Below are 13,282 nucleotides of genomic sequence, written 5' to 3'. Positions count from 1 at the left end.
ACGGTGACTCAGGCTGGGGTCTGAATGGGGGTCTTCCAAGCAACTAGGCAACCAGGACGCACACCCCAAAACCCAAGTCCCCGCACTCATGTACCTGGCAGAAATGCTGCGTGGCCATCGACACCAGTTGTGAACCAAGACCGATCTGTGTCCTGTGGCCCTCACAACGTCCGTACATGCCTGGGCCCAGCAGAGGCCCGCACGGCACCCTGCTCGCCTCCAGTGGGGCTCTCTCCTGCCAAAGGGGATGGCCCTGAAGTCCATTGAGATTTCCAAAGCTCTACAAAGTCGTGCTTCCTCCTGCTTGTTCAGAAGGCCTAAAGCCCTGAAGACACCAGTGAGAATTGACCTAGCCTCTTAAGGCAGCTCAAATACCTAAACACAGGAACGCTGGACCTCTCTGCCCTCGAGAGCAGCCGATAACACACTGGGCTAAGCAGAAGGTACAGATGTCACATCCAGAAGCCAGTGGCGCTCAAGATTGCATTCCAGGAGCCGCCCATGTGAGTCCCTCCAAGGCTTCCAAGTCCCACTTGATTGTTTTCATCGTATCTCTATAACATCAGAGACATTATATCTCACGGTATCTATGAGATCGTCTCCACTTTTATGAGCACATATGCTCCCTGACTTACCATGGGATGAAACTGTTCCAATAAACCCAGCGTAAGCTGAAAATATCCTAAATAGAAAGTGCATTTGACATCATAGTTTCAACTTACAACGGGTTCATCCAGAGGCAGCCCATCTTGGGCCAAACAATGCACTGAGTGTGACTAGTTCACACCATCACAAGGTTGAAAAAAAAAATCAGATATGTAACAATTGGGAGCCAGGGACCATCTGTATTGGGGCTCCTGTCTTCAGAGACAACAGAAACCTCTTCTTAGACAAGAATCACAATTTATAATCCTCAAAATGTTAAACTTAGTTTAACAATCTAGACGTTCAAACAAAGCCAAAGTAGGCCCACAAGGCCGTTTGTGCCCTTCACTAAGACGCACGACTCTGTAATAACCCTCACCACAGCCCCTCAGGGTGGGTCCCAGAGGCAGTTGAGGCTTGTGGCTACGGACACTAACGAAACCAAAATCAGAGTACGCAGGTGCAGTCAAGTCATATGACTTCTCCACTAGCATATGCACAAATGTTCATCAGCAAATCTCATCTTCGCTTTACCTCCCTCCCATGACCTAAAAAGGAGTCCACCACACACACACCTCACTTCAAAAACATAATTAGTACTTGCATTCAATTCTGAGCATTCGGAATAGACCTAATGGGTGATTAAATCTCTCCTCCAACCCATTGCTTAGTCTTCTTAGAGGATGAAGGATTTTGCATAACACAAGTCAACATATAAAACATCTGCTATAGAAACAGACTTTCAAGTGGTCCTCATTAGAGTGATTCAACTAATATACAAAGGACCCAACACACAGCAGTGTATATTAGAAGAATGATTAATTTGTTCCCCTAAAAATCCTAATATCTACACAGAAAAAATACCCAATACACATTTTATCATTCTTTACCAGTATAGTCATACAAAGGAGTATCACAAAAGCAAAAGAACACATTTGGTTTGACTCACAGTTCTAAGTTTAATATAAAATTGCTAAAACCACCAAGACAAACATGACTATGAAATATTTAACGATCTTCACCTAAATTCAAGTCACCATTCAACCACCAATACCTCTGCTCTCCTTACGGGAACTTTCCAAAAGTAAATTCTGGAATTAACAGGACAAAATTTTCTGGTGATAGAAATTAGGAAGAAATTGGTTGAAGGCCGTTCCTTGGCTGTCAAACTTTTTCTCAATAATATTTTGTAAAATAAAAGCGTCAAACAGATCTTTACATTAACTTACAATCTATCAAGCAATACTGGAGCAAGCTTTAAATATTAGCCACATTCTGTCAGGGCTGACTAACATTAAATCAGTATCAGTCTCATGTCTTGTAGGATCCACAGCTCATCTTCTTAAAACCACTTAAGATTTCATAATTAACTCAATTAAACAATGTAAGTCATCTCCTTGATCTTTGACATGAAGGGGTCATTTTCCCCCAAAATAGTACCTCTTTCCTTGACATGATTTAATCTGTGGTTAGAGTATTTAAGAGGATTTCTTCCCTTCTTAGAAAATAAAATATACACCTTTCCAATATGAAAAACTCTAACTGATAATGCCATAGCTTACCCAGGTCAAAAGCATTTTTTTTTTTTTTTTTTTTGAGACGGAGTCTCGCTCTGTCGCCCAGCTCAGGCTGGAGTGCAGTGGCGCGATCTCGGCTCACTGCAAGCTCCGCCTCCCGGGTTCACGCCATTCTCCTGCCTCAGCCTCCCGAGTAGCTGGGACTACAGGCGCCCACAACAGCGCCCGGCTAATTTTTTGTATTTTTAGTAGAGACAGGGTTTCACCGTGGTCTCGATCTCCTGACCTTGTGATCCGCCCGCCTCGGCCTCCCAAAGTGCTGGGATTACAGGCGTGAGCCACCGCGTGTTAAAAAAAGAACCTAACTGCATCTTTGGACCTTATGTGACGTAGTGTCCAGGGTCACTGGGACCCCTACTTGGCCAGTGTAGCTGGGTACCAATTAAAGACAGAAACCCAAGCATTCACTCAAAGCCCCTTCCCAGCTGTTCATCCTAGTGGAAGAAGCCATGAGTACAAACGAATGCGGCATTCTACGGAGGGCTTTGGGGATAGGCTGCTTGAGAACATCAAAGTGGCTCACGTCCCCCGAGTATAAAGCCAGTGACTGCTCTCAGCTTCCATCCACAGTAGCCAAAGTCTGGAATCACCTGAGTGCCCGCCAACAGGGGATGAAGGGAACGTGGCCCGAACACACACAGGAGCAATACTCCACCACACAGCGGAGAGCCCTGTCATCCGCGGCAGCATGGATGGAGTTGGAGGACATTACGTTAAGCAAACGAGTCAAGCAAGGAAACGGCGCATAAGCAGGAGCTGAGAGCAGATCTCATGGAGGCCAAAAGTAGGTGGTCAACAGGGCCCAGCAGAGCCCACTCATAAGCAGGATGGGCAGAGGCTGGTAATGTGCACAAACACACAGCCTAATGGGAACACGAGACCTACTATTGATAAATCAGCAGGGGGATGGCAGTGGGTCATCTACTGTGTATTTCAAAACAGCTAGGAGAGAATAACTTAACATAACCAGCACAAGGAAAAGAAACTATTTAAAGTGAAAGACATCCCAAGTACACAGATTTCATCAATATAGGGGTGAATCAAGGTATCACATGCACTCTGAAAATATGTACGTATATTATGTATCAACAGAAACAAAAACCAATGACAGAACCATTTGCGAAGCACGTGCAGGAGAAGAATGGGAAGCCTGACATTGTGTGGCTGTGTGTCCCCACCCAAATCTCATGCTGAACTCTAACCCTATGTTGGAGGTGAGCCCTGGTGGGAGGTGATTGACTCATGGGGGTGGTTTCTAATGGTTTAGCACAATCCCCCAAGCGCTGTCCTCATGATAGTTCTCCTGAGATCTGGTTGTTTGGAGGTGCATGGCACCTTCCCATTCACTCTCTCTCCCCTTCCAGCCATGTGAAGACATGCCGGCCTCCCCTTCACCTTCCACTCTGATTGTAAGTTTCCCCAGATGTAGAAGCCTGTACAACCCACAGAACTGTATGCCGATTAAACATTTTTTTTCCTTATTACCCAGCCTCAGATAGTTCTTTATAGCAGTGGAACAACAGTACAGTCCTCAGGACCAGCAATGTTTTCCTTCTACCCAGCGGCCAACAAGGTCCTACACCGTAGCTGGTTTTCCAAAGCTTTGCCAGAATGCTGAAGCTGTTTTGGGGATACTAACTTTCCCCATCTCTGGCAAACCAGATGGGGCATCCTATTGGCCTCTTACCACCTTTCTCAGAGAAACCCCACCTCTGAAACAGCCTCCACCAGGGGCCTCCTTCAGCAGCAACAAAGCTGAGTGTTCCTTGCACTTCCCTTCTTCTGAACAAGTAAACATCTTAAGCTTGTTTTTCCATCTTCCCAGCTCATTGAAAAAAATATCTTATGCTTTCTATTTTCCTAACACACACACATGGAAGAGAAGTGCCGTGAGGGCGGGGGCTCTTGTTTTCCCGGATCTGAGCCTGGCCCTCAAACACTAGCCGAATACTAACACGATATCCAGAGGCAGAAATGCAAATATCCATATGACTTCAAATACCCTAAGGACCTAACAGGCCGAGTGGCCCATGTAACTATGGTGTGCTGGGCCATTCAACTGGTGTCCAAATCCCTGTCCAAGTGAGCTCTTTAATTTCGAGACTTTTCAGACAGCTGTTTTGTTGTTGTTGTTGTTCTGTTTTGTTTTTATTAAAGGGATATGTTACAATTATAATCAAGAATATCCCAGGCCGAGTGTGGTGGCTCTTGCCTGTAATCCCAGCACTTTGGGAGGCCAAGGTGAGCGAATCACCTGAGGTCAGGAGTTCAAGACCAGCCTGGCCAACATGTTGAAACCCCGTCTCTACTAATACAAAAATGAACCAGCCATGGTGGCAGGCACTTATAATCCCAGCTACTCAGGAGGCTGAGGCAGGAGAATGGCGTGAACCAAGAGGTGAGGCTGCAGTGAGCCAAGATCGTGCCACTGCATTCCAGCCTGGGCAACACAGCAAGACTGTCTCAAAAAAATAAAAATAAACCAATACTCCCAGTTAGTTCTTCACCAATGTCAGATACATCAGTTTCAAGAAAAATATGAAAGCATGTTTTTATATTTCAGTGTTGAATTTAACCATATCTTTTAACCATACCTTTTAAGAAGATATGAAGATAGAACTTCCTCAAGGATTGGGGGAGAGAAAAGCAGTTAAGAAAATCTTAAAACCTCAGGAGAAAAACAAGTATGGGTTAAGACCTCAAGGCAAAACTTTTTCTTTGCACTTTGATTTCAAAAGAACAGAGATGCCCAAATTATGAACTCTCCCATCTGCATTTTATATTCGTCTGTGTCCTTTGAAAGGCTGGAGATGGGATCCCAGGTATTTACTTGGGATGCCAGAAGAGATGCAGCTTCACCCCCCCCGACCTCCATGGTTTGCTTAGCCCCTTCACCAGTGGATCTCACCAACAGATGACACATCCACGCCTCATCCATGGCAGCACAGAAAACCACTTGGAAGACAGCCACTCCCACCAAGCTTCCTGACTTTGGTGTTTAAAATCTGCATCATTTAAAATCTGCATCTCATACGTGAGATTACACTCCTCCGAACAACGACATTGCCACTGTCATTTCACCCAAAAGGGCTTTAGGAAGTGACACGCGGTCCAGACGCCAGAGGTCGCCGGCCGCCTTACTCTAGCCTAATTCCTTTGTGCCTGTATGGAGGCTTCACAGATACAGCCCATTAATGACTGTATGAGAAGCTCAGGGCATAGACGAACTCAGTGCTGAATTTTTTCCATTTATCATCCTTTGTTTTGTCCAGAAGACAGCTGAGAAAGGCGGGGGCAGATCATCTCCTCGAGTGTAATGACTCTAGCCACTTCTCTTCACCCCAGGTCACCACTCAGTCAACACCCTTTTGAGAAACCAAAGCAATTCTGTTCCCTTCACTCTGGGTTCCAAGCACTAAATTCCTCCGTTTTATCAATTAGATTATCAAGCAGCCGTTTGTAATCTGGACTGCAATCTGATACGAAATTTAAAGCTAATTTAAGTTGCGGTAATAGCTCCTATTCACATTATAGATAAGGCATGAATGAAAACTTTAATCTGTTCATAGGACCAACTTTGTAAACAAACCAATTATTCAAGCAATGATTGTCTTCAGTTAGATGCAAATTACTTTGCACATAAAAGATTTTCCAGTAGGAATTTTTAAATCCATGGTCTGTCTTTTCTGAGCCTGTCTCTGCACCTTCCCCTGAGTGCACAGCAGGACTTCTCAGGGCATCCCATCAGCAGACCCACTGAAGAGAATAAGCTCGCAGCCCCCAGCCCAGGAATCAAGTCCGAGCCCCAGCAGCCCCTCGTCCAGCCGGGGCTTCCTCACCAGCACAGCACCCAGAGGTCTTCCAGGTTTAATGCCACGTGTGCGTGGAAAGTAGAGTGCTGGAAGGAACACAATAGACATTCAACAATGCAAATTCCCCCCTGGAACAGCCCAGCAATCCTCTGTACCTTCCCCCAAAGTACCCATGCTAGGCAGGCGTAGAGTCCAAGGGGGGTGCCTAGGAATCGGCATTTAACACTATTCTGATGAATAAAAGTTTGAGAGGTCGGTCAGCGAGAGGCTGTCGTGGCCTCCACTCATTTGCAGGCTCTGAAGAGACACAGATTCAGGTAACAGGCCAGACAGGACAGGACAAGGATGGGGAGGTGGAGGGCAAATTCCACGGACAATCATCCGCCCCGTCATCCCCACTGAGACTCCGTGATTTAAAGAAAGGCAAAGCCAGGGAGAAAAGATGCCCGCACCACACGAGCGACTGAGATTTCACCTAAAGCACGCAGCATGTGGCTGAGGGCCAAGGTTGGGCAAGCCAGGAGCACAGAACGGGGTTCACTGGCCCAGAGGTGTCTCCCACACCCACACCCCGTGCAGACCTCCCAAGCACTGCCTGTGTCTCCTGCCTGGTTTAGTTCCTCCCCGCCTTCTACTGTGTTGGTTTCTCAGCCGCCACCCACCACCACACAACCCTCTCTACAAGCTTGGTGGACTGAAAAGAGCGGGGGCGGGTAAGATCTGGGCTCTGGGGCCAACGTCCTGCCTGAGACATTACTTCCAACCCACCTAGCTGTGATGTGAGCCCCCGAGATTTCTCAAATGTGAGATGGGAAGGTAACTGAACCCACTCACCAGGACGGCTGTGCAGACTGAGATTACATATAGCCACACCTCGGCATCCACCACACGTGGGACTCCAGTCTTGTTGCCCCTGATGGGAATCCCTCTATGCCCCTTCTGCTACCACAGCCAACTCCCAGCAGTAGCTGTGGAGGGTGCATCCTCTATTCCCACTCCACTCCCCTCCCATCGCTCCACGCAGTGACCTGCCACGCAGCGGCCACCAGCAAATCCGGCCCCACTAGATAACCGACCACCAGCCCCCCCTCACTTTGGGGCGTCTTCCACTTGCAGTTCCGAAGCAGGCCGAGAAACCGCCCTCAAGGGCAGTCACCTGTTCCTTAGTGCATGTAATGACATGCCACACAGGACCACCAGCAAACCCAGCTCCACCATCCAGGCTCCTGTGGATTAACCAAACCCCCACCCCCCACCTTGGAGCGTCTTCCACTTGCGGTTCTGAAGGGGGCCGAGAAACCGCTCTCAAGGGCACTCACCTGTTTCTTATTGCACGTAATGACCTGCCAAGCAGGGCCACCAGCAAACCCAGCTTCACCGTCCAGGTTCTGGTGGGTAACTGCCCCCGTCCCCCGCTTCCTCCTGGGGTGTCTGGGAGGCTCAGAAACCGCCCTCCACGGGCACTCATCTGTTCCTTATTGCACTAATACCTCATTTACAGAAATCCACTTTGACTTTCCAGCACTGCACTTGTGACAATTTAACAATCCTGCTTGCAAGCTACAAGAGCTTGAGGTCACGTCCACCTCACCAGTATCCCAGAGACCCAGCACTATCCCACTGTGTTTAAAATTCCAAAATACTCCTTCAAAATGCTACTGGCATTTGCTTTGCACATAAAATGTTAAAAACCTTCAAGTGAAACAAATATCTTCAACAGTTTGATACAACGACATGTGAGTTACACATCTGCCAAGTTGTAAAGCCTCATGCATTTATAACATTTTAGGTACGGTCAAATGGTTCATTAATATAAATTATGAGAATCTCTAAGAAACAGGTTTTTTCTGGCATTAGATGACCAAAGGAAAACTGGGTTCTGGCTGGCTTGCGGGCCTGTAGAGACAGACAGATCTGCTGACACAACCAAGCTCCTTCCCACTGATGTGGCCTCATCCCAGGCCCCTCACCCGGATGCCTGCAGGCCCCTGGAGGAGCAAGCTGACCTGTCCACATTTCTCAAATGCACAGCTGTTGCTCACACTGCAGATAGAGTTCAAGGCACGAGCAGGCCGCCACGCTAAAAATACCACGCAGCGTCCACGCCAGGTGACGGTGGTTTTCACTCCATCCCAAAGCCCCAGGTATGAGTTTACAGCCATGATTACCACATGGATTTTTGGACCCTCAAGACATACTTTGTTTCCTTTTATGCAACAAAGTTAAAAGACTATCACTCAGATATAGGCTCTGAAACTGTGGAATAATTGTTTGGGAACAGAGCCTCTGCCAGATCAGGATTAGCACTTGGGACAACACCCCGTGACCTCGGTCCAAACCCATCCAGACCAGAAGCCTCCCGCACTGTAATTTCTGTGGATTTCTGTAAACAAGGTATTACTGCAATAAGGAATAGATGAGTGCCCTTGGAGGGCAGTTTCTGAGCCTCCCAACCACACGGCCACGTTCAGGCTGAAGCCGCACCACCTCCAGAAACACTGTCCCTCGCCGAGGTGTGCCTGGCTTCTCCCTTTTTCCAAAACTTAACAAAACCTGAAAAGGACAGGTCTGTGTAGAAAAACACAAACTACTTGCGATTCCTCTTCCCAGTTCAGGCTGTAGGAAGCTCGTCTCGGCCCTCACCGTGTTCTGACTGTGGCTTGGTTCCCATAAGAAATAAAGTCAGAATTCTAGTCCCTGTCTCCTGGGCAGTGTGGCAGGCATACATACCTTCAGTTATATGAGGAAAGGCGTGGCGAGCCCCCTTCCTTCAGTAAAACTGCAGAGTTCCCAGAACCCCGATGCCATCCCCCTCACACCACTGTGAACACCTGGACAGAGCACATTTCAATGCGTGCACCTTTGTGGGCTAGTTTTCTATTTCTCCACTAAATCACCCCAAATTTAGCGCCCTAAACACTGACTTATTTTCTCACATTTCTGGAAGCTGGAGTCCAAAACAGGTCCCACCATCTAACGTCGAAGTGGCGGCAGGGCTGGCTCTGGGGAAGCGACCGTCTCCTTGCCTCCCGCAGCCTCTAGAGGCTTCTGCATCCCCTGGTCCATATGGCACCCCCTGTCTTCAGGACCCACAGCGGCTCTGACGGCCCCTCAACTGGAAGACGCAGAAACGTCAGGAGACCGGGATCTAGTGCTAGGGCCAAGCCTCCCCACCCTCCCAGCTCCTCACACACTCCCGTGTGAGCTAATATAGATTCCACTTTAACTAGTGTCACCTGTGTAAGGGGTAAGTGCCCAGCTGTGAACTGGTTAACCTCGCCCACACAAACCCCGAGAATAAACTCACAGGCCATGGACCACTCCACAAGCAATAAGTGACCACCTGCTCAGGGACCTCCATGCCCCAGCAGAGCCCTCTGGTACCTCCTTGTGAGCTCAGACTGGCGGCAGGGGTCTGCAGCGCCACAGGGCCCTGGATAAAAAAGACAGCTCCCATGTCGGGAGGCACCCGCCCGCGGTTGGGTTCCCAGTACTTTAATAGCCCAGGTGGACAAGCCGCGCCGCATGCAACCCCATCACCAGAATAACGGCTGCACGTGGCGAGTGCACGGGTGGCCACCACTCAGCCCAGCTGGCCGCGCTAAGCACATCACCACCGTGACGCCCAATCAGACTCAACTGCTGGAACAGTCCCGGCATCGGCCCCCAACAACATTCTGGATCACAATTCAGAGTAGTGATTGCGATCAGGGCCACACGTGGCTGAATGTTTTTACAGGAGGACGCCACAGCTGGACTGACGCCACAGCTGGATCTGGCTGGACTGAGAGCATTTCCCACTGGACATTCTTACAACACCATTTTATTTGCGCTTTATTAAACTTCTATGGCTTTTTTCTGCTTATCTACTTTATGGGAGTGTTTCTTGTTCTTATGACTGCGGTGATACTTCAAGCTACAACTATCAATGTGTAAATTAGTTTGGAAGTCGCCTTATCATTAAACATTTCACAAGCAAGCAGTCAGAGGCACCTAACCCGGAGGCCTCTTTTCTTCTCTGAGCCAAAGCTACCTTGGACTCAAAGAAAACGGCACATGGAGAGGGGCTGGATCTCCAGCACCCATTCCTAGGGAGCCTCCTGGGGAGAAGATATGGAGGGAGAAGCCCTGGGTTATGGCACTGTCGTACTAAAGAAAAGTCTATTTGGGTAATGTAAGCACCAGACTTAAGAGATTAAGCAAACCATGAAAAGAAACCACTAACCACAGCTTCTCCAAAACAGAACTAAACTCCCTTTAGTTTGAATTGGAAAAGCAGAAGTGATGATCAGGATACAAAAAAAAAAAAAAAAGAAAAAAGAAATGACACAGTATCTGAACACAGGAGAATAATCAAGGGCCACTGTCTCTTCCTGTGTCAGTGGGAGCCTCGCATCTAAGCTGGATTTAGAAGGTTGCTACTTTGGACTGAAAGGTATCCCCAACTCTAGTTTGTAAGCAAGTGGAGCAGAATGCTTCAATTATTTCAAGGTTTAGCGGTAAAGCTCTGCAACTCTCACAACCATTTTAATTGGTGTGAATTTTAAAGTGACTCAATCTGGTGGCTGGAGTATCTAACGGCTTAACCACGGGGTCACGTTGGAAAATTTTTCCAATTGCTTTTGTTTTTCCTACTGAAGATGCATTTGAACGTTCTTGTAGTTTGCAGTTGGCTGGTTCTGATGTTTGGTCCTGAGGAGGCCCAAGTATCCGTAGAGGAAGAATCTGAAACCTCAAGCCACTCGAGTGCTGTCTGGGCAGATGGAGACCCCAACCCGAGGGCCACTGACGGGCTCAGCATGGGCGCAGGGCCGCCCGATGCAACAGGCCACGTATTTGCCGGTTACAAAACATCATAAGCACACACCCCCAGGTGTGCACACACGCTCTGTACACATCTGTCCCTATCAACACCAGCACACACCCCCAGGTGTGCACACACGGTCTGTACACGCTCACGTCTGTCCATGCCAACAACAGCATACACCCCGAGGTGTGCACACACGCTCTGTACACATCTGTCCCTGCCAATGCCAGCACACATCCCCAAGGTGTGCACACACATTCCATACGCGCTCACATCTGTCCCTGCCAACGCCGGCATACACCGCCAAGGTGTGCACACACGCTCTGTACACACTCACATCCCTCCCTGCCAATATGAGTACACATTCCCAGGGATGCACACAGGCTCTGCACATACTCATGTCTGTCCCTGCAGCCTGAGTCAAACAGTCACAGAGAGGCAGAGGAGGAGGAAGAAGGATGCGATGGGCACTAAGGTCCTGGGCCAGTTCCCCTCCCTACCTCGGGAGAGACCCCTCATGTGATCCTGCCATCACTCACCCTTCCGCCTCCATCCTCCATCCTCCCACAGGGATCAGGAGGATGCCCACTGCACAGAGCTGTGATGAGCATGAACAGAAGATGGCAGGAGCTCACGCCAAGGTGCTGAGCACGGGGCCTACGGAGTGCTTCTTTCTGCTGTGGCTGACATCATCAAACAGACTGACACAGCTTCTGCAGAGAATGCCACTTGCTAAGAAACTGAAACGTGTGACCTAGGAGCCTGTGAAGGTCTAAGAACAAACCAACAAACCAAACGGTTTTGTTTGTTTTTCAAACACCATAGCCTGTTTTTTCTTTTTTTTCATGCTCTACCTTGGGTATCATTTAGTTTAATTTCAAAGTAAGTCCAATAATTACACAAAATCACAGGACTGAGCATGGAGCATTGTTTCACTTCATGTCCTCCAGCCTTTAGGACACATTAAGGAAAGACATGATTCCAGGATTCCCATTAGAAAGGCTGCCCTGAGGCACCTGCTGGGGCAGCCAAATTGCAGCTGTTGATGCTGCCCCCAAGCTGCTTGGATGAAGCAGAAGATTCCGGAGGTCTCCTTTCTTCTGCCCCTTGTCCAGGAGAGAAGGTGGGGGGAGAAAGGTGAGAGAAGATAGGAAGAAGGAGGGGGGAAGGAGGGAGAGAGGAGGGGAGAGGGAGGGAGAGAGGAGGGGGGGAGGGAGGGATAGGGAGAGGGAGGGAGGAGGGGCATGTTCCATCCACCAAGGCAGCTACACTGCAGAGAGAATGGAGGGTGTGTTGCCTCTCAGGACAGCAAGTTCAAGCTGTTTATAATTGTTAGCATAAACAGTGACCAGCTGAGGACAGGGCTGTCATTGGAGTTGACGTTTTATTTTCATAGTTGATATTGGGGACCTGGACCTAAAGCAGCGTGCCTTGCCCTTTTGCCAGATGGGCCTATGCTTCTCTATACTTGAGTCTATTTGACTAAATACCCGATATTGACTAGGAATTATGACGTGTAGGATACCCCTTACCACAGTAACGTCAAACTCATATTCTAAATGCAATTTATTCAGGGACTGGCTTCTAACTCTGGGTGGGAATGTTAAGCTCAGTCCAGTTCAATTCAGTAAGCATTTATCAAGAAACTCCTAGACCAAGAGCTGTGTTAGACACTGGGTATGGGGTGATGGGGATACGAAGATGTGGAATTAGAACTCGAGAAGCTCAAATGTTTCCATTTAATTCCCTAATGCAATTACTAAGCTTCAACCTGATGGCTGTAATGTCTAAATTCACTTTTTCTTTATTCCAGTTCTACATAACAAAGCACAAATAATCACAGAGGAATGATTCTGTGTTGGACTATTCAGTGGACAGAGAAGAGCATTCTGACCGGCGTGAGACACTGTCTTCCTTCCCAGGGAGCCCGTGAGGTGGCTGCACAGAGCACAGGCGTGAAGATTCAGGAACACGAGCATCAGGTGATGGGAGGGGCACGGAGGCAGCACCAGAAAGATGCCTGCCGAGGGGCCGCTGCAGCCAGGCTGGCCGGGAAGGTCACGGGAGTGGGCGCAGGCATCTCCCTCCAGCCGCACTTGGTTTTCATGAGGACGCGTGCACGGAAGGGGATGACACCGAAATGCTGTGGCGCTGAGGGGAGGAAGGGAGGGACACAGGGCCGACGGCTGGCCCCCACCCCTTCCGTCCCTGCCCCTATGAACGCTGCCAAAATCAGCCCCAACGGGGAGAAATGAGGTGGGTGAAAGAGGTGGACAGACGTGGCTTCCATGGAATTCACAGATTCCAGTCATTAAAAATCCCTTCTGAGTTTTCACCTGGAAAAGTTTGCCAATGTACTTAGGGACAAGAGGCGGAAGATGAAGCCAACACAATTGGGCTCAAACTGCCACCCTTCTCCTTCTCTCTTCATCCACCACCCT

At 48.7% G+C, this 13,282-nt stretch overlaps 1 protein-coding gene across 7 annotated transcripts in view; it reads right to left on the bottom strand.

The window, feature by feature from the left end:
• The window catches only part of LOC139363251 (disco-interacting protein 2 homolog C-like), a 157,148-nt gene that overhangs the window by 108,562 nt on the left and 35,304 nt on the right, over nt 1-13,282 (bottom strand). The window contains exon 1 of one of the 7 annotated variants that reach the window (XR_011623192.1): nt 8,971-9,344. The exons of 2 other annotated variants lie outside the window; for them this stretch is intronic. Coding sequence is in view for 1 of the 5 variants with exons in the window: in XM_071096144.1 (XP_070952245.1) it covers nt 8,971-9,007 (37 nt within the window). In the remaining 4 variants the exon portion in view is untranslated. Of the gene's footprint in view, nt 1-8,764; nt 9,345-13,282 lie in introns of those variants that run through there. 4 more of the 7 variants (XR_011623197.1, XR_011623191.1, XR_011623196.1 and 1 more) reach the window with 4 other exon arrangements.

The sequence above is a fragment of the Macaca nemestrina genome, chromosome 5 (assembly GCF_043159975.1).
Source record: "Macaca nemestrina isolate mMacNem1 chromosome 5, mMacNem.hap1, whole genome shotgun sequence".
Taxonomy (NCBI): domain Eukaryota; kingdom Metazoa; phylum Chordata; class Mammalia; order Primates; family Cercopithecidae; genus Macaca; species Macaca nemestrina.
The sequence above is the reverse complement of the archived record's forward strand: the minus strand, read 5'-3'. Positions and strand labels throughout refer to the sequence as shown.